This window comes from Chrysochloris asiatica, unplaced genomic scaffold (genome assembly GCF_000296735.1).
Source record: "Chrysochloris asiatica unplaced genomic scaffold, ChrAsi1.0 scaffold00138, whole genome shotgun sequence".
Taxonomy (NCBI): Eukaryota; Metazoa; Chordata; class Mammalia; order Afrosoricida; family Chrysochloridae; genus Chrysochloris; species Chrysochloris asiatica.
Window position 1 is genome coordinate 2,979,313 of NW_006408656.1, and position 21,678 is coordinate 3,000,990.

At 43.6% G+C, this 21,678-nt stretch overlaps 1 protein-coding gene across 1 annotated transcript; it reads right to left on the minus strand.

The window, feature by feature from the left end:
* Positions 1-529: 529 nt before the first annotated feature.
* On the minus strand, positions 530-5,189 carry IGFBP6 (insulin-like growth factor binding protein 6). The gene is made up of 4 exons (XM_006869980.1): positions 4,850-5,189; positions 1,544-1,683; positions 1,223-1,342; positions 530-652 (listed from the first exon to the last, which is right to left on the minus strand). Exons 1-4 carry the CDS (start codon positions 5,187-5,189, stop codon positions 530-532), a joined length of 723 nt encoding a protein of 240 aa, XP_006870042.1.
* Positions 5,190-21,678: the final 16,489 nt, after the last annotated feature.

Sequence of the window (21,678 nt, forward strand, 5' to 3'; positions counted from 1 at the left end):
GAGAGTTCCTCTTTGCTGACTTTGTGTGGGGATTAACTATTAATCTTCTCCTCCCCCTATGTTCAAAGATCATGTCAGAACTAAAGGCTAAGGCCATGCCCTCAGTGTCTCCCCTCTCTCTACCTCCTGCCCCCCACTCCCTGCTGGGTGGATAAGTGAAATTGATAGTTGATTAGCTTGAAGCCTCTGTCGAGGGCTGTCTTCTATGTTCAAACTCAGCAGGAAGGACTGAAGGCAGAATGGAAGGGGCTGGGATGAGAGCAGAGAGGAAGCTGGGGGCTCCAGAAATACAAGTAGACACAGAGACATAGGCCAGAGACTTCCAACACAATTTTATTAACACCTAAACCAATATCAACAATCTTTCCACTAGAAGACTGTGTGAAGTCTCGGGGTGACAGGGCCAATTGGACAGGGCCTGAAGGTGGAATGTGGGGCTCAGGGCCCCTGAGTTACTCATCATTCAATAAATAACCCAAAATGACACCTCCATGCCTCTGCCTGTGGCCCTGCAGCCCTCCACCCTGCCTCAGCCGCTGCTCCCACTGGGACAGGGGGCACTTCCATTGCTATCCTGTGGTTTTGGTAGGGGCTGGCCCATCCGATCCACACACCAGCAGGGGCCTCGGCGCTGGCCCTGAGAGGAGCGACACTGGGGAGAGACACAATCAGGCGAGGCCTGAGGCTTCCAGCAGAAGAGGTAAGAAGGGACCCCTGAGCTGGACACAAGTTGTGGACACTTGAGTCTGTATGAAAAACATCTGAGAGTTCCCTCAGGACAGTGAAGCCCACGGAGTTCACTTTCCTTGGTTCCCCCACTTCTCCACTCACTAAATTGTACCCATTCTTCTAGGCCAGAACAGTAGTTCTCAAAGTGTGGTCCTCAAACCAAAATCCTCAGTATCCTCAGGGAACTTGGTAGAGATACAGATTCTCAGTTCCTCTCCAGACCTATACAACCAAACTCTACAGTGAGGCCCAGCAATACGTGTGTTAACAAGCTCTCCAAGTGATTCAGCTGTACCTCAAGTTGGAGAACCACTGAGTTCAACCATTCCTTAGGCAGATTAATTCTACTGCAGTGTATGGTTGATTATTCTTTTGTTTGTGTGGGTCTTAAAGCTGTAAGACCCTTAAGGTTGGGGGCAATTTTTTATCTAGGCAACTTTATAACTGTGTCCACACTACCCCTTCCCCACCAGCAGGAAAAGAGTGGCCTCACCTGCCTCTTCCGGTAGAAGCCTCGATGGTCACAATTAGGCACATAGAGGGTGAGAGCCCCACGGAAGACCTCAGTCTGGAGTTGCTGCAGCACTGAATCCAGATGTCTGCGGCATGGGCCCTAGGAGGGGGAAGGTGGGCATCTCAGATCTGCCCTAGCCTACCTAGCTCCACCGCCAGGCTGCCAGTACAGACACCAGACAGAATAGACAACTATACTTCTGGGCAAGGTCACTATCATTGCCTCTACTCAAGGAGTGGTCTCAAATAGGAGTCTCCAGAGATTCCCACCCGGCCTACTCCCTGCCAGACCCCAACGCACCATCTCTGTGTCTTGGACACCCCCAGGACTGGGTTGAGCTGGAGTGGGAGAGGTTCCCGAATTCCTCTCTTGGTCTCTGTGGTTCACATCCTGTGGACGGGTGGCCTCCGCTTGGTGTTTATTCTCCTTAGGATTTGTCCCTACAGTCACATGAGGAATGGGAGAAGAAAAGGCTAGAAATCATGCTATATGCTAAGACTAGAACCAAGTGGAGGAAAACCTTACCCACCCCTTCCTGCTGAAGTAGGACCTAGAGAGAGCTTTGTGGAATAATAGGAAAAGTGAGAGGTGTCAGCACTTAGCTCTACCCTGAGCTTCTCCTAGCTTTCTGTCTCAGTTTCATTTTCTGAAAAATGGTGATGCTACATTTCTAGAAATATCCACAGAGTAATTTTAAGGTGCGTAAAAAAGAAGCATTTTGGAAAGCAAAAGTTACAGAACAAATACAAAGCATTATTGATTATTGGTTTGGGCTTCTGGTGATTAAGACCTGGTCATACCAACAGGGGCCAGCAGGGGGTGCGCCAAGCCAGGGAGATGAGAAAGAAGAGCTACAGATGTGAGAGGGGGTCAGTAAGAATCCAAGTGGAATGTGTGTCCCTGATGTGACCCTGTTATGACTCAACCCACCCCTCCCAGGCCTGAGATGTTGTTACTTTTGGGTCTTTGCAGTGGAGCCTTTTTCTTCTAGAGGGTCTCCTGTGGCTTAGCCCAGTTCAAGCCCAGTGGCCCTAGGAGCATGTGGAATTCAGCCCTTTAACCAACGGGGCTAAAGAGCAGGTTGCAAAGAGGCAAGGAGTGAGAGGCTTCAACCTACAGACTACTATTGGCTCTGGACAAAGTTTTAGTCATGGGATCTGAGGGGGTCCTGGGAGAGCTCAGGCCTGGGATTGGGGAGAGGAAATACATCAGGGTGGTGGCTCCATATGACTTCACACTAGGCTGTGAATCAAAAGGTCTGTGGTTCAAGCCTGCCAGCCACTCCACAGACTTGGAAATTTTTAAGCTTCAGAAACCTTATACGTGGTTACTGTGAGTCTGAACACTTAACAACAGCAGCAGCAGCAGGAAAGACAAGGAGTGGGGTATGTACTGCTTGGAATTTGCCCTAGCTGTAAAATTGTTGTTATTATGTGCTGTGGAGTCAGTTCTGACTGATAGTGACCCTGTACAGGGTTTCCGAGGCTGTAAATCTTTACAGGGGCAGAAAGCCTCATCTTTCTCTCTCGGAACAGCTGGTAGTTTTGAACTGCTGACCCTGAGGTTTACAGCCCAATTTGTAACCACTACACTACCAGAGCTCCTTAGCTGTAAAATTAGACACCTTCTTAATGCCCAAGAGCAAGTTCTACTCAGGTCCCTAGGCCTCAAACCTAGATAGCTGCTCCCATATGCTACAGAATGCCCAAGAGCCATTTCCTCTGCAATCCTGGCACCCTAGACACCTTGCCCTTCATGCCTTCCATTTACACCCAATCTTGTCTTCTAGGAGAACCCTCAGCGGCCTGTGCTCAAGCATTTGGGACTGAAAGAAACTCCAGGTGAATTTCCCATTCCTTCCATTGATGAAACCAGGAGCTCAGATACCTCTGGGGTGGGTACAATTTACATTTCTTGCCCTCCTCTTCTCCCTGCTGCCTCTTTGCTTTTGGGAACTGACTCACTTCTGTCCCACCCACCCAGTGACTCAAGCCTTCTATTCTCCTCCCAGGGGTAGGGTGGGCTGGGTGGGGTGGGTGGAATAGAGTGTTCTGAGTAGAGCAAATAGTGCCTGCCCATGGCTATTCGTTTTAAGCTGCTGTGATCTCTCACAGATGAAATTGGAAACATGGATGGTGAATAGAAACTGCTCTTCGGTGCTTCCCCAACCCCAAATGGTGCCATACTTGTTGTTAAGTGCTTCCCCAACCCCAAATGGTGCCATACTTGTTGTTAAGTGCTGTAGAGTTGGTTCCCACCCATAGCTATCCTGTATAGGGTTTCCGAGGAGCCTCTGGTGAGCTTGAACCGCCGACCTTGCAGTTCAAATGGCTTTACAGTCTGGTGTATTAACCCACAGTGCCACAACTGGACTCCGTGCCGTATTTGCCATGCCCTAAATATGTCTCTTGTTCTGAACAGGTTTAATTCCTCCTAACCCTTTTCCCAACTCTAGCCTCTTTCCCCAGGGCTTCCAGGCTCTACCCTCTGTCTTTAGTCCATCGGGTGTCCTCTGTTGTAGACCCAATTGATGTCAGGTGCTTTGGACACTCTGGTATTAAGAGGTAATGGCTCTGCACGATAAGCACTGAACTGCTAACCACTTTCCTGGGGGAAAGAAGAGGCTTTCTGCTCCCATAAAGATTTACAGCCTTGGAAACCTTATACAGGATTGCTATGAGTCACAACCCACTTGACAGCATCTAACAACAACATCAGTGTTTTCCATGAGTGCTGAATTTGGGTTCTGGGGTCCCCTTCCTTTTCCAAGTAGAAGATGGGAACAATATCTGGGTTCTTTTTCTAACACTGTCTTGGGGATCTAGAGCTGAAGGAGCTGGGCATGCTAACAGTGCCATATCTTCTAACAGTGCCTATGTTGTAGTTGTTAGTGCCCTAGAATAGGTTCTGATTCATAGGGCTTGGGAGGAAAGCTCGGGATGTTTGGACCTCTGACATTGCAATTAGCAGTTCAGTGCTTATTCTACTGTGCCACACCAGAATCCCATAGTGCCTATGACAATCAGTTTTAAATTGCTGAGTGATGTCTTAAAGTTGGCAATGGAAACCAAAACCAATGGCTAACAAAAACTGCTCATTGGAGCACCACCTCCCCCCTCACCCCCCACGCCTGCCAAGTGGTGCTCAGGACTGTACCTTGCCTGCTGGGTTATTTGAGCTGGTCCTGAAACCCTCCATCCCACCAGTCCTTTATTGTTGTTGTTAAGTGACGTGGAGTCGGTTTCAACTCATAGCGACCCTGTATAGGGTTTCTGAGGAGCGGCTGGTAGGTTTGAACCGCCGACCTTGCAGTTCAAACCGACCTGGCGGTCCAGTGCTCTATCCTACAGCGCCACACCATGACTCCGTATCTTTTATACAGGGGAGCCAAGAAAAGAGCAGTCAGACATCTCCCCCAGCTCCCTTGGCTGTACCCCAGTCTTCTAACTGATCTTTGCTCTTGGTCCCCTTACCTCCCAACCCAGGGTCGGAAAGGAGGAGGCGTCAATGGCCAGGGCCTAGAGGTCTGCACGGTTGCCCGCCCCCATCTCTCCAGGACCCAGCCAGGAGATGAGTGTCTCACGTGGGCGAGGACACTGGGAGCACACTCACCCGAGGGCGCACGCACCCGGCGGCAGCTGCCACGGCCCAGCAGCAGCGACTGCAAAGGTTCCTTGTGATTCTCGGGCGGCTGGCATTTCAGTCCTAGGGCGCACATCGGGGTGTAGACCCCACACTGCTCCCCCTCTCTTCGGAAGCAGCCCCCAGCTTTCGCACAGCCCTCCTCCGCTGGCAGCCCCCCTTCCTCCTCCTCCACGCACGCCCCTGGACAGCCCGCCTGCGCCCCCTGCCCGCAGCCTGGGCACCGTGCCAGAGCGCCTCTTGGATGGGCAGCAAGCAACAGAGTTAACAGTAGCAGTGGCGGCAGCAGCCTGTGGGGGTACATGGTTAGATTTTTTGCTCAATTCACTCCTCCCAGAGCAGGCAAAGCGCAGCTGCTACCCGCCGCCGCCCCTCTGCCTTAAGTAGCCGCGGGTCAGGAGGGGCCGGGCCCTTTAAGAGCCAGGTGAAAGGGGGGGGGCGGGGGGGTGTATTTGGTGTATTTGGCAGGGGCATTCCCTAAACTGGCTGGGACTGGAAAGCCCCCCCCACCTGGATCCTCCCCACTCTTTTCTACCCACTCCTTTCCTAGTTTTTGCTTACTTCCAAATTTTGCTCTGATTTTTCTTTCTTTGTTCCTGGGAATCTTTCCCGGAATTTGGGTGCCGTACAGCTGGCTTGAGAGACTGGGAGGTGGAGAGGGGTGTAGGAAGGAGAGGCCGGCTGGGAGTTGGATGAAGAACTGGACTCCAGTTAGTATGTATGTGAAGGAAGCTGATGGAGATGCAGCACTCTGGTGGCGAGGGAGACCATGAGGGCTGAGAATGAATTGTGAAGGGATGGTGTGTGGGGATCCTGAGAGGAAGTGGGGCTTTAGGAAGGCAGAGAGAGAAGAGGGGAACCCTGCAATCCTGATACCCCACATAATGGGGTAGGAGGTCTTGGGAGAATCTATAGCTGATAGGAAAAAGTAGACCAAGGAGAGGAGGGACAAAATTGGGGAAGATACAAGAGAAAGGTTCCCTGAGAAAGGACTATGGGAAAACCAAGCAAGACTGGAGTAATGGGCTGGAAGAAGTTGTGGAAGGGGAGCAAGGGTTGAAAAGGGGAGGGGCTGAGGAGACAGGATACACCTTGGATGAACTCTAGGAAACCCTGTAAGGTGAGAACTGACTGGGCTAAGGAAATCATGTGAGAGGCACAAAAGTTTAGAGTTAGAGGAGCCCATACTTGGGGCGATCTTGGGAACAGTGGCCTAAGAGTAGACCTCACTCCACTCCTTCATCCAGGTCAGCCCTCCCCTCCACTCCTCTCCTCCACATCTGGCTCCCCACCCCAATATCATCTAATGGATTCATCAATCTGTGCTGCCCTTGAAGTAATCACTCTCCCTCCAATCCCAGGGGCACAGGGGGTGTATGGCAGGGGAGCATCCTGTAGAAGAGGAGTTAGTTGGTCCAGGCATTTCCGTGTGCCTTCCCTGAATGGCCCCTCCTCCAGGCAGTGCCCCACCCCTCTCCAGCACTCCTAACTAGGCCTCCTCTGAAGCAGCAGCCCACATCCTCCCAACTCAGGTTACGCAATAGCCTTCTCATTCTTTCCTAAAACAAGGGCTGTGGGCAGTGACTAAGTATAAATTCTGGGCCCCCAAGCAAGAATGTCAGTAAAGGCACCCTGAACTTTTAAATAAATACAAAATACAAAGAACCTTACTCCTAGCGCCGCTGCCTCTCCTCAAGGGAGTTATCCTGGGACCCTAGGGCCTGTATTTGGGGAGCATTGTCTTCCCATTGTCTTGCCTTGAGCTACTGCTGGAGAGCAGAACAGACAGGAGCACACAGAGAGTTATGAGAGTGGAGGGGGGAGAGCTTCTTTGCCAAGACTCTCGGACCTCCTGCCCTAAGCTCTGACCCCAGGGTGGGGAGTATAGTTCCTGTCCCCAAACATTTATCACTGTTTATTTTGCCCTGAGCAAAATGGTTCTGGCTAGGACCTTTATGAGGCTCCAGCTTGTTACTCTGTGGAAAAACCCTGTGGGAAGTTGAGACGGAGAAAAAGAAGATCAAGCTCCCTGCAGGATGCTAGGATGGCTTTTAAAATGTGTTTGTGTTCTTCCTTTGTAGGCTACATTGAAGAGAAAGCTCAGTACTTTGCTAGCCTCTAACAACTCTGTAAAATAAGCACTGGACTGCAAGGTCGGTGGTTCAAACTCACCAACCCCTACTTGGAAATCCTATACAGGGTCACTAGTAGAACCACTGACTTGACAGCACTTAACACCCACTGCTGCCTCCTTGCCCCTATCCACACATCACTAGAAATCATGCAGATTTCCTCTGCTCACTGCTCCCAGTTCCTCCTGCCCAGCCCTGTCCTTCCCTGCAGTTTAAGGTGGGCTTCACACTCCAGTATCACCCACTGGCACTGCACTTCCCTTTTTCCCACCTCTCCAGCATAGATGTCCAATGCTGGGGGCTAATGTGTCTCGTATTTGCAACCTAAGAATTTTGAACTTTGTTTTTCTGCCCTTTGGGATATCCTCTGTGTCAGCATCCAGGACAGGGACCTGAAACACAGGTGAGTGCAAAGGTGCATACACCTCTGGGACTCTGGCCTCTGCATAAGAGCAGGATTGACTGAAAAGCTTCTGGCAGGACTGAGAAAAGGTGCTAAGCAGGTGGGACCATTACTTACACTTTTCCATAATTAACTTCTGCTGGGAATTCCACCTCCTCTTGTAAATTACACTCTCTGCTCTGTCCTCTGACATTCTGCATCTCTTACCCTAAATCTATCCTCTCAAATCCATGGCACCCCCAGGGTTTTTACTTTCTTTTCAGAATCAACTGTGGAAGAACAGGGCTTAGTCAGGTCCTTTTGAGCTCTGAGTCTGAGGAGAGACAAATGGTAGCACAGTCCACAGACAGAAAGACCAAGGAGGATCCTGATCAATGACCACATCGTAACCCATTCTAAGACAGCCCTGGAAGCGATGGAAACTGTTGTGATAATGTCAGTTGGTCTCTAGCCTCCAGTTTCGGAAATCCAATGATGATAATAATAATAGCTCGCTCACATGATTTAATACTTTATGTCTATATGTCAAGCACTATGCTAAGTACATTTAATCCTCGCTGTCAGTTCACAAGGAGTTCTGCTGTGGCACCCTAGCATCACTGAACTGAACCACAAAGTCGGAGGCTCTAACCCACCAGCTGCTCCCTGGAAGTCCTATACAGGGTTGCTATGAGTCAGAACAGACTCCACAGCACTTAAAAAGAACCGCAGTTTACAAAGACCTGGAGCTACAAAATCAAATAGGAAGAATACGCACAACATTTCTCAAGCTGACAGACCTTAAAAAAATATTACAATCTTGATTTGCAAGATTGAAGGATTCTATGGGTAGTTCAAACCCACCGGTCACTCTTTAGAAACACTATACAGGGTCAGAGTCAAGAACAACAGCAAGCAAATTGTTGAATGACACAGGAGGCATCAAAAGAAGATGGAAGGAACACAGAATCACTGTACCAAAAAGAAATGGTTGGTGCTCCAACATTTCAGGAGGTAGCATATGATCAAGAACCAATTGCATTGAAGGAAGAAGTTCAAGCTGTATTGAAGAAATTAGTGAAAAACAAGGCTCCAGGAATTGATGGAATAGTAACTGAAATATTTCAACAAACAGATGCAGCACTAGAAGCACTCACTCATCTATGCCAAGAAATTTGGAGACAGCTACCTGGCCAACCAAATGGAAGAGATCCATATTTGTGTCCATTCCAAAGACAGATGACCCTACAAAATGAGGAAGTTATCAAACAACATTATAATATCACATGCAAGTAAAACTTGCTGAAGATAATTTAAAAATGGTTGCCGTGTCTATCAACAGGGAGCTGTCAGAAACTCAAGTCAGATTCAGAAGAGGGTGTGGAATGAGGGATATCACTGATGACATCAGATGGATTTTGACTGAAAGCAGAGAATATTAGAAAGATGTTTATTTGTGTTTTATTGACTACACAAAAGCATTTGACTGTGTGAATCATAACAAACTATGAATAATATTTTGAAGAATAGGAATTCCAAAATACTTACTTGCACTTATGCGGAAACTAAATGGACCAAGAAACAGTCATTCAAAGAGAACAAGAGAATATTTCATGGTTTTAAATCAGGAAAGTTGTGCATCAGAACTGTATAATTTTACTATACCTATTCAATCTGTATACCGAACAAATTATTCGAGAAACTGGGCTATATAAAAAAGAATGCAGCATCACGATTGGAGGAAGACTAGTTAACAACTTGCGATATGTAAATAGCTTTCTGGAAATGAAGAGGACTCGAAGCACTTGCTGATGAAAAGCAAAGAATACAGCCTTTCATATGGATTACAACTCTATGTAATAAAATAAAATCTTCACAACTGGACCAATAAACAACATCATGATAAATGAGAAAAAATTGAAGTTGTCATGGATTCTATTTTACTTGGATCCAAAATCAGTGCTCATGGAAGCAGCAGTCAAGAAATCAAAGGATATATTGCTTAGATCCATCATAAATACTCATGAAAACAGCAGTCAAGAAATCAAATGATGTATTGCATTGGTCAAATCTGTTGCACAAGACCTCTTTAAAGTGTTTAAGAGCAAGGATGTAAGTCTGAGGACTGGGGTGCCCCGGACCCAAACCATGATTATTTTCAATAGACTCATATGCATGTGAAAGTTGGACAATGAATAAGGAAGACTGTAGAAGAACTGGAGCATTTGAGTATGGTGTTGAAGAAGAATATTAAGGGAACCAAGAACAACACAAAACAAAAATCTGTGTTGGAAGAAGTACGACCAGAATGCTCCTTAGAAACCAAGATGGCCAGACTTGGTTTCTCATACTTCAGACATGTTATCGGAGGAACCAGTCCCTGGAGAAGGACATCATACTAAGTAAAGTGGAGGGTCAACATAAAAGAGGGCCAACAACTCAACGAGATGTACCGGCACAGTGGCAGCAGCAATGGGCTCAAACATAACAATAATTGTGAGGTGGCTGCAGGATGGGGCAGTGTTTCTTTCTGTTGTACCTACCATTGCTGAGTCAGATGGCACTGAACAATAACAACAACATCATTTTACAAAGGACTCCTGGTGGTGATTATGAGCTTAGCTGCTAACTGAGAGATTGGTGTGTTCAAACCCACCAACTTCTCAGCGAGAGAAAGAAGTGGCCGTCTGCTTCTGTATAAATTACAGCTTTGGAAAACTTCTGGGGCAGTTCTAACATTCTGAGTTGAAATTGACTAGATGGTAATGGTTTTTTAGGGTTCTCAGTTTACAAGATGGATGCTATTATTATTCCTATGTTTATATATGAGAGCACTGAAACTTCAAAAGAGATTGCATAGCTAGTAAGTGGATTTGAACCCAGATGTAACTTGAACCCTCTCTCCTGCCTCTCTTGTCATTTTCTCTACATTACAACCTTCTAATTGTCTTTGGAAATGTTGCTAGAGGTCTCTCTTTAGATGCATCTGCTTAAATATCTAGGCAAATCCGTCTCCAAAGAGTTGTGTTTGCCTTTTCCTGGGCTGTGGGTTGTCACTCTCAAGGGATTTTAAACATGGTTGCTTGGACTGGGAAAAGGACCATTCCACAGGGCATCTCTGGTTAAATCCTGAGCCCTTTCCAAAACTTCTGTGCCTATTTCAAAGAGGTGACCCAACGGAATGCAAAAATTATTGAAAAATATCATGAATATCACATACAAGCAAAATTTTGCTGAAGATAACTTAAAAATCTGTTGCAATAGTACATCGACAGGGAACTTTCAGAAAATCAAGCCAGATTCAGAAGAGGATGTGGAATGAGGGATATTATTGCTGACATCAGGTGCATCTTGGCTGAAAGCAGAGAATACCAGAAAGATGTTTACTTGTGCTTTATTGATTATGTAAAGGCTTTTGACTATGACAAACTATGGATAACATTGTGAAGAACAAGTATTCCAGAACACTTAATTGTGCTCATGAGGAACCTGTACTTAGACCAAGAAATAGTCATTAGAGCAGAATAAGAGCATACTAAATGGTTTGAAATCAGGAAAGGTGTGTGTCAGAATTATATTCTTTCACCATACCTGTTCAGTCTGTATGCTGAGCAAATAATCTGAGAAATTGAGTTATATGAATAAGAACGTTGCATCAGGATTGGAAGAAGACTGATTGATAATCTGAAATATGCAGATGATACAATCCTGGTTGTTGAAGAGAACTTAAAATACTGATGATGATCAAACCCTATAGATTGCACCTTAATATAAAGAAACCCAAAATCTTCACTACTGGACCAATAAATAGCATCATGATAAATAGAGAAAATATTGAAGTTGTCAAAGACTTCATTTTACTTGGATCCACAATCAACACTCATGGAAGCAGCAGTCAAGAAATCAAATGATATATTGCATTAGACAAATCTGCTGCAACAAACCTCTTTAAAGTGTTAAAAAGCAAAAATACAAATTTAAGAACTAAAGAGTGCCTGACCCAAACCATGGTATTTTCTTTTGTTTGTTTTAAAGGTTTTATTGTGTATTGAGTGAGTAAAGGACAGATCACCATTTTTACATTCAGCAGATCATTGTAATGATTATAACATCCCCCATGCACCCTCGGTGGTGTGCTGTGGAGTTGGTTCTGACTCATTGTGTCCCTGTATAAGGTTTCCAAGGCTATAAATCTTTATGGGAGCAGAAGGCCTCATCTTTCTCCTACAGAATGACTGGTAGTTTTGAACTGCTGACCTTGAGGTTTGCAGCCTGACTTGTAACCATTATGCTACCAGAGCTCCTTCTATGAACACTTAGCCTACAGTATTTACCTCTATCACCTTTTTTTGGGGGGAGAGGGGGAGGGCGTGTACACATATGGCACTGTGGGCTAATGTGTCAGACTGCAAAGTCATTTGAACTGCAAGGTCGGTGGTTCAAGCTCACCAGCTGCTCTTTGGAAACCCGATACAGGGTCACTTTGGATTGGAATTGACTCGACGGCACTTAACAACAACAACAACACATACCACATTGTAAATAGATACTTGTTTAAATGTCCAAAGGGCACATTTTGCAAGCCTGCCTCCTGTCCGCAGGCACGCTGCTTTTCTCAGTCCATGGGCCTGTAGTCCACTGCTGCTCTGTCTCTGTATGCCATTGTCTCTGTCACAACCTCTGTTGTCGCCGCCTTTCTGATCAGCATCCCTTGCTCCTCTCATGTCTTCCTTCTTGATGGTCCAAGGGTCCCCTGTTCCTGAGATGACAGATTAACTGCTCACTCTTTTATTTGCACCTCTTCTACATTTACAGTTGTAATAATCGCCATTAGAGCTGAAAACAATTACTTGCAATTGTATCTAAAGTCTTATCCCTCTCGTCACCAGACCCATCTGGACAGGAGGGAAATTCTTCAGTTAAATTTCTGTTTTACTCCCCATGTTCTAACACTAAGCACCCTCATGAAAGCTTGTAAGCCAACCACTTCGTGCCTTTATAGCCCCCAATTTTGGTAGCTGAAATCTAAGTTGTGCATCCCTATCAGCCCAGTGTACTGAGGAGACATGTTTTATCCTTGATATGAAGAATCCTTCCTTATTTGGTTGGAATTTTGAGCAGCCTCATCCATAATCAAGGATCCAGTTGATCAGGTGGTAGCAATTTATCATACTTCTTTATCTTCATCTTGTTGAATTCTGGTCAGCAAGCCATCTACACTAGGTCCAATGGCTACTGTTTGCAAGTCCAGAAGTTCTTGCACGCCTCCCTCTTCAGATCGGGTGACTGCTTCATTCTTTAGATCTCAGTGGCAAGGTTATTGTCTTTGGGCTCAGGAGTTCACACATCACCCTGAACTTCAAACTTATCAGCCTATACTCTTCTTTCTCTGATTCCAAGGTCTTCTGGCATTCATGGAATATGGCAAATCTCAGTCCATGTCTTCTTTCCTGCAATTCCACCCTTTTCACTCATAAGTTGACTAGGACTACTGACATCAAGCATATAGGACTGTTGATGTGTTCCCTTTGAGTTCTAACCTTAGGAAGGGGTTTACCCTGATGAGCTGACTTTTCTTGCCTTGATGACTCCAGCGCAGACAGCTTGCTTGATACTGTTACAGCCAAGCAGTCTGCTTTTATTTTCTTCTCTCCCACCCCTACCCCACTCCCCCACCCCCATTGGTCTACCTTTCAAGAAATGACTTCTGTTCCTCTAGCCGGGTTGGTCTGCATGTCTTTTCAATTGGGACTGTCCCATCCCTGAAGGTTCTATGTGGGGCTCAGGATTCCACCTAAGGCCCCATACTCCACCAAGGCTTAACAAGAAGCCTGTTTTCCTGGGTACACTCGAGACCCCTTTTAGATAGTCCAATCTGTTATAGGCTGAAGACAGGCCTACAAGTTTTCTGTAACCACCTTCCCCACTTAGATGTCTGTATTACACAAACAGTCAAACACCTTAACATTATTTCCTCTTCTTTACCCATTCAGCCTGTATCTGGATCCCTATATCATAGAGCCTTGTTATTCTAAGACTGTGCAAACATCACAGTCAACCTCTATTCCATTTAGTCCATGTATGTCCCCCAGATCTTTCCCTATCTTCCCCACTCCTCTATCCTCTTCCCTCTTCTTGCGTATTGCCTTCCTCATCCTATTTATTGTCTTCCTTGTCCCCCGAGTTAACATATGTGTAGCATTTGTCCCCTACCTCCTGCCCCTGATAACCTTCAAAGAACAATTTTTTTAGTATAGAAACCCTTTTCTAAGTTTTTACAATAATGGAATTATGCAATGTCTTTCTGTCCTTTTGTTCCTGACTAATTTCTCTCAGCATTATGTCCTCAAGGCTCATCCATGTTATGTGGGTTTTGCAGCTTCATCATTATTCTTCAAGGTAGCATATACCAGAGTTTGTTTATCCATTCTTTCATTGATGGGCATTTGGGTAGTCTCCAGTTTTTTGCTCTTATGAATAGTGCTGTAATGAATATTGGTGTGCATATATCTACTCATATTCTGACTCATATTTCTTGTGGATGTATACCAAATAGAGGAATTGCTAGATCATAAGGTATTTCTATTTCCAGCTTTCTGAGGAAGCACCATACTATTTTCCAGAGTGGTTGAACCAATTTGCAGTCCCACCAGCAATGTAGGAGGATCCCAGTCTCTCCATACTCTTGCCAGCATTTGTTGTCCTCTGCTTTTTTCAACTTAACTGTTACTGCTAGTGTGAGATGATATCTCGTTGTTGAAGCCATGGTACTTTTAAAGTTTGTGTGTGTGTGTGTGTGTACAGGATTTCATCCCAGCAATTTCTTTGTAAGCTGGTTCTGATATAAGTTGAATCTCTCTCTCTCTCTCACTTTTTTTTTTTTTTAAGTTTTCATTATTACTGCCTAAATCAAATATTTATTTTTGAGGGGAGGCATGAGAACATGAGGCCTGGTAACATCAGCTAAGTATGTACTGTTGGACACTGAATACAGAAGACTGTAGAAGACGCAATGCATTTGAATTATGGTGTTGGTAAAGAATATTGGAAGTATCATGGACTTCCAGAAGAACAAACAAATCTGTTTTGGCAGAAGTACAACCAGAATGGTTAGAAGCAAGGATGGTAAGATTTCATCTCTTGTACTTTGGACATCTTATCAGGAGGGAACAGTCCCTGGAGAAGGACATCATGCTTGGCAAAGTGAAGGGTCAGAGACAAAGAGGAAGACCCCCAACAGGATGAACTGACACATTGGCAACAATGATGGGCTCAAATATAACACAATTGTGAGGATGCTTCAGGACTAAGCTTTGTTTCATTCTGTTGTGTATAGGGTTGCTATGAGTTGGAATTGACTGGAAGGCATTTAACAACAACAACAAACGTATTGCCGTGGCCTATATGGCCAGACTGAATAGTAGGCATCAGAAAGGTGAATATGGGATATTAAACCAAGAGACCATTCTGAAGAAGGTCTTTCTCATTATTTTAAATTCAACACATCGTTTCTTCTTTCCTCACAAAATCTCCTATTCTTTTTGTCAGTCACTCTTAATGGTTCCCCCATTTGCCTTTTCTGTTTTGTTTTTTTTTTTCTTTTTCTTTTTCCTTTTCTTTCATTTCTAAGGCCATCCTGATGGTTCTAATTCTCATTGTCTTTCATCTGAACCATAATTTCCTATGAACTGACCAGTTTTAAGACACTACACTCAGGAGATCTGGTGGCATAGTGGTTAAGTGCTCAACTGCTAACTGAAGGATCAGAAGTTTGAACCTATCAGCTGCCCTGAGGAAGCTTGCTTCCATAAAGATTTACAGGCTTGGGAACCATACTGGGAGGTTCTACCATGTACTATCAGTTCACTATGAGTTGGAAACAACTTGATGGCATGGGTTTAGAGGAGAGGAAGGGCTGGCTGGTCTGAAGTGTAGGGGGTTATGAGACTCCAGAGCCTACGGGTACTAAGTTAGCCCATGAGAGTTAGGGTTAAAAGAAAGAGAGAGTGAAGGGGTCAGCTATTCTGAAGTAAAGGGAAGAGTGTGAACTCCCAAGCTTGCAGCTGGTACCCTTTGACTTAGCTAGATTGGCTAGGGTTGAATTGTCCAGAACTCAGAATAATGAAAAGAGAGAGGTTTGATACTATGAGCTAGTGTAAATTGCTGCTATTTTGATGGCTTACTCTGAACTGGACTTTGCCTATAGATGCAGATATTCATAGTTCCAAGTGGAACAGAAGATTCTTCACATCAGGTAACATACTTGTCTCCAGAGGACTTATTGATAGGAATGGACAATTTAGAAATTGGATATCTAAAGTGAAGAGAGAGAAAGGCATGAAGAGTCAGCTTACAAGTTTCCATGGGCATGCTTAACATTTAAAATGATTGTTAGGGGGAAAGTCAAGCCATCCTGCATAAAAGGGACAATGGCTAGAAGAGCCAGGAGGTGGCCTGCAGTGCAGTGAATTGTTTACTGTCTCTTCTAGTAGAGTCCTGGTGTGATGCTGTGGGTTAATGCACTGGACTGCAAAGTCAGTTTGAACTGCAAGTTCGGCAGTTTGAGCTCACCAGCCACTCCTTGGAAATCCTATACAGGGTCGCTTTGGGTCAAAACTGACTTGATGGCACTTAACAGCAGTAACAGCTAGCCATAGTGGTGGTGGTTGTGTGCCATTGAGTTGGTTCCAACTCACAGCAACTCTGTATAGGGTTTCTGAGGCTGTAAATTTTTATAGGAGCAGACAGCCTCATCTTTCTTCCTCAGAGTGGCTGGCGGATTCAAACTGCTGACCTTGAGGTTAGCAGCCCAACATATAACTCACTGTACCACCAGGGCCCCTTCTTTCAGCCATGTTGTTGTTGTTGTTGTTGCTAGGTGCTGCAGAGGCAGTTCTGACTCGTAGTGACCCTGTACCAGGTTTCTGAGGAGCAGCTGGGGTGAGGGTGGGGGGTTGAATTGCCAGTCTTGCAATTAGCAGTCCAATGCTTATCCTACAGTGCCTCACCAGGACTCCTAGCCATGGTCTTAGTAAATTTCCACCAAACGTCCTTTTCCTGAAAAGGTGGGGGAAGATGTTGATGGATTACATGATTCAGCTGTGAGTTAAATCTGAGGACCAGAGAGAGAGCGTGCCTATGGATGTGGCAGAAGAGAGACGGTCTTGGCTGGAAGATCCATGCCCTGAACATTTCTGACCCTGAATTGTAACTAGTTAATTTTTCTAATAAACCCCATAACTGTGAGTATGGTGTCTGAGTTTTGTGTGGCCACCGCAACTATATTGAACTTAATTGAGCAGAGAGGGCTGTAGCAGAAATGGTTGATGTATGTTTTTGTTGTTTCAATTGGTGTCAAGCAGGGTTTATTGCATCCTGGCCTCATAGAAACAAGGGGCTTTGTCAGAGAAAGAACAAAGGCGCATGAGAAGGAAAACTTTTGATTCTTAAGATGTTTACTTTGGCTATTGTTTTTTAACTGTAATGGCTGAAAGGAATGTAAGAGATGTTATGCTGCAAATGAGAGGAGAAAAGCTGTTACTGGAGTCACCAGGGACAAAAGCCAGGCTGGTTATACAAGATGAGTGATGTGGGCTAGGACCTACTAGATCTACCCTGCCAGAGTCCCGAGGCCATATGCAAATAAATGGAGAGACAGTCCAGGGGTAGAGGTGAGATTAAATTTGTGTGTTTTAAAAAGGGTTAAGGGTTGTGTGTTTATCTTACTACGGTATGGATACTGAATGCTTCCCTTACCAAGTATTGTGAAATAGACCTTCTGGTGTAATGGGAATTAATACGATTATCTTGATTATAGAGAGTGTGTAAGCCCACCTTCAGCCTATATTTGATTGAATATATTAAAAGGAGAGTTAGGAATTGCCCAGAAGGAACAGGTTTTATTTTAAGATAGTAGCTTGGGGGTTTAGATGGAAACCTGAGCCCCACCCAAAACCTTCAGCATCAAAAAGATTGAATTTGAAAAGCGCATAGGAGATTATGTTAAAAGAAATGACCTGCAGAAAGAAAAATGACTGGCATTTTGAATTTCGAGTTCTATTACAATCCCTAATTTATGGATAAGAAGATGTATTCAGAGAGATTCAATACTTTGCCAAAGGTCACAGAACTAAAAGGTGGGATGCACGGAATTCAAAGTTCAATTCTCTTTTTACTGTAACACAAAAACTTTCAAGATGTGTAAAAACATTAAAGGTTTGGTTAAGTTAAATACAGACTGGTTTACTGAATTCCCTTAACTGCTCAAAACAGTTGTAATTTCTAGAGCTAGAGAATGCTTGTTTTAAGGCAAATAAAAGGAAGTGTTGCTTTTATGTTGAGGACAGAGTAAAGAACAAACACAAGACGTGTATAATGATTACAGTAAAAAGAGTTTACAAAGTTACAGATAAAAGATTTCTTGTAAACCATGGAAGATTAGACTTCCTTTTCTTCCCCTTGCTGAGCTATGAAAACACCCAAATCTTAAATCTGAGCTCTTCCCAAAACTTGCTTGATACAGAGTTGCCACAAACTTTCAGTGTGTAAGAAAGATAGTATCGGTGAAGCACAATTTAAAAAGGTCTGCCTTGTTTGACAAGGTATGCCACTTGCTGTTGTTGTTGTTGCTAAGTGCTGTGGAGTCGGTTCTGACTCATAGCGACACTGCACAGGGTATCCGAGGCTGTAAATCTTTACGGGAGCAGAACGCCTCATCTTTCTCCCGCAGAACCGCTGGTAGTTTCGAACTGCTGACCTTGTGGTTCGCAGCCCAATTCGTAACCACTACGCTACCAGAGCTTCTAGCTACAAATAACTGGAACTTGAAATAAAAAGATAATGTTTATAATAGTATTAAGAATATGCATTTATAAGGGATTAATCTAATAAAATACCTACACATTGAAAACTATAAAATGTTGCTGAGAGAAATGAAAGAAGGCCTTAATAGAGAGATATAACATGTTAGTGGGTCAGATAATATTGTTAAAATATCAATTCTCCCATAAATTAATTAATAGATTCAATGTACTCTCGATTAAAATCCCAGCAGATTTTTTTTGTGTGTCAAATTGTCAAACTGATTCTCTCAATGTAAAAATTTAAAAGATTTGAAATAGCCCCAACCAAATGTGAAAAGTACAAAGTTAGAGGACTTACACTATCAGATTTCAAAAGTTATTCAAAGCTACATTAATCAAAACATAAAGAATAGACAAATAGATCAATGTAACAGATTAAAATTTAGAAATAGATTGACAAATCATATGGTCAATTGATTTTTGACAAAGGTACAAAGGCAATTCAGTGGAGAAAGAATAATCTTTTAAATTAATGCTGCTGGAAAAATTGCAAAAGAAGAACTTTGGTCCATACCTAGTACCATATAAAAATTAACTAAAAATGAATCATAAGTCTCAATAAATATATATTTAAAATTGTATAACCTCAATCTAATCATGACCGAACATCTGACAAATTAAAATGGAAGGACATTATATCAGGAAAGGTGTACACCAGCATTGTATTCTTTCATCATACTTATGCAATCTGTATGCTGAGCAAATAATCTGAGAAACTGAAGGAGAACATGACATCAGGATTGGAGGCAGACTCCTTAACAACCTGCGATATGCAGATAATACAACCTTGCTTGTTGAAAGGGAAGAGGACTTAACACACTTACTGATGAAGATCAAAGACCACACAGCCTTCAGTATGGGTTACACCTCAATGTAAAGAAAACAAAAATCCTTAGCACTAGCTCAGAAAATAACATCATGAAATATGCAGAAAAGATTGAAGTTGTCAGAGACTTCATTTTGTTGGGCTCCACCACCAACACTCATGGAAGCAGAGGTCAAGAAATCAAATGACATACTGCATTATGTGTATCTGGTAAACAAGACCTATTTAAAGTATTCAAGAGTAAAGATGTCAGTTTGAGGGTGCGCCTGACCCAAGCTATGGTATTTTCAATAACCTCACATGCATGTGAAAGTTGGGTAGTAAATAAAGAAGACTGTAGAAGAATTGATGTTTTTGAGTTATTGGAGAAGAATATTAAAAGTACCATGGACTTTTAGAAGAATAAACAAAACTGTGTTGGAAGAAGTACAACCAGAATGTTCCTTGCAAGTCAGGCTGGTGAGACTTCGTCTTTCATACTTAGGGACACATTGTCAGGAGAGACCAGTCTCTGGAGAAAGACATCATGCTGGGCAAAGTGGAAGGTCAGTGAAAAAGTGGAAGACACCCAACAAGATGGATTGGCACAGTGGCATGGCAATGGGCTCAAGCGTGACAATGATTGTGAAGATGGTGTAGGAGTGGGCGGTGTTTCCTTCTGTTGTGCATAAGGTTGCTAAGAGTCAGAATCCACTCCACAGCACCTAACAACAACAACAACTGGTCTTTATACTTCAAAAAAAGATAGAATAGCTGTCTCAGATTGAAGATCAAGGAGACGTGGTTAGTAAACGTAATGTGGAATACTTGAGTGAGTCCTGAACAAGAAAAAGAATATTAGTGAAACAGTTGGTGACGTTTTAACAAGATCTGTAAATTACATAACAGTATTATACCAATGTTAAATTTCCTGATTTCAATAATTGTACTGATTATGTACAATGTTAGTTAACATTAGAAAAACTGGGTGAAGGGCATATGAAACTTATGTACTATTATTGCAAGTCTATGGTTCCGAAGTCAAGTTGGAGACTTCTGATTTTTGTAGCTACAGGTCTGATGAACCAAGATCAGCAGATCAAATGGCAGGCAGGCAGGTTTGGTGGGTAAGAAAGCAGGCTGCTAACACTTCCAGGATCAGCCGGTAATACAGCAGGACACTGGCTCAAGTCCAAAGAATCTTGGAGGTCAGAGGATGAGCCAGATGCAAGATCCAGACCCAGCAGAGAGCAAGCAAGCCTTGCTTGAGTGTCCAATATACTGGCATCAGGCTACACCCTGAGGAGACGTCCCTTCAGTTGATTGGTTACTCATAGAAGACCTTATCATAGAGTTGATTTACATTATATTAGATTTCATCATGGAGATAACTACGTCTCAATTGTCAAACCACTGACAATGCGGGCCCAGTCAAGTTGACACAAAACCTTAACTATCACAAGGACCTCATTTGCTAATGTGGCACAACTCACAATGATAAGAAATAGCTGTGAACATCTATTAATAATTGGAACATGGAATGTGCAAAGTATGAATCTAAGAAAATTGGAAGTTGTCAAAAATAAAATGGAATGCATAAAGATTGGTATATTAGGCATGAGTGAGCTAAAATGGTCTGGTACTGGCAATTTTGAATCAGATATATGGTCTACTATGCCAGGAATGACAAATTAAAGAGAATTGTTGTCACATTAATCATTAAAAAGAACATTTCGAGATCTACCACTGACAACACTGTCAGTGATAAGACAATACCCACACATCTATAAGGAAGACCAATTAATACAACTTATTACTTAAATTTACACACCAACCACTAATACAAAAGATGAGAAAATTGAAGATTTTTACCAATTTCTGCAGTCTGAAATTGATAAAACGTGGCATGAAGATGCATTGTTAATTACTGGTGATTAGAATGTGAAAATTGGAAACAAAGAAGGATCTATAGTTGGAAAATATGGCCTTGGTGATAGAAAGGACACTGGCGATCACATGACAGAATTTTGTAAGACAAATTCATTGCAAATATTTCTCAACAACATAAATGGCAACTATATATAGAAAACATAGGAATCAAACTCATTATATCTGTGGAAATAAATGATAGAAATCAGTCAGAACAAGGCCAGTTTCCGATTGTGCAACAGACCATCAGTTGCTCATATGCAAGTTCAAGTTGAAACTGAAGAAAATTAAAACAAGTCCACGACAGCCAAAACGTTACCTTAAGTATTGTTGTTGTTGTTAAGTGCCGTCGAATCAGTTCCGACCCATAGCGACCCTGCACAGGGTTTCTGAGGGTGTAAATCCTTACGGGAGTAGAAAGCCTCATCTTTCTCCCGCGGAGCGGCTGGTAGTTTCAAACCGCTGGCCTTAAGGTTCGCAGACCGATTCGTAACCACTACGCTACCAGAGCTCCTTTAGTCCACTTGAATTTAGAGACCATCTGAAGAATTGAGTTGACCAAAGACCGCATGAGTTTTGGGATGACATTAAAGGCATCATATATAAAGAAAGCAAATGATGGCTATAAAAACACAGGAAAAACAGACCAAAATGAATGTCAGAAAAGACTCTGAAACATAGAA

Coding starts and splice junctions, on each gene's coding strand:
- IGFBP6 (XM_006869980.1), bottom strand. CDS start 5,189: ATGTACCCCCACAGGCTGCTGCCGCCACTGCTACTGTTAACTCTGTTG. Junction 1,684..4,849: donor GCGTGCGCCCTCGGGTGAGT/GTGCTCCCAGTG, acceptor ATGTGACTGTAG/GGACAAATCCTAAGGAGAAT. Junction 1,343..1,543: donor GTGTCCAAGACACAGAGATG/GTGCGTTGGGGT, acceptor TCCCCCTCCTAG/GGCCCATGCCGCAGACATCT.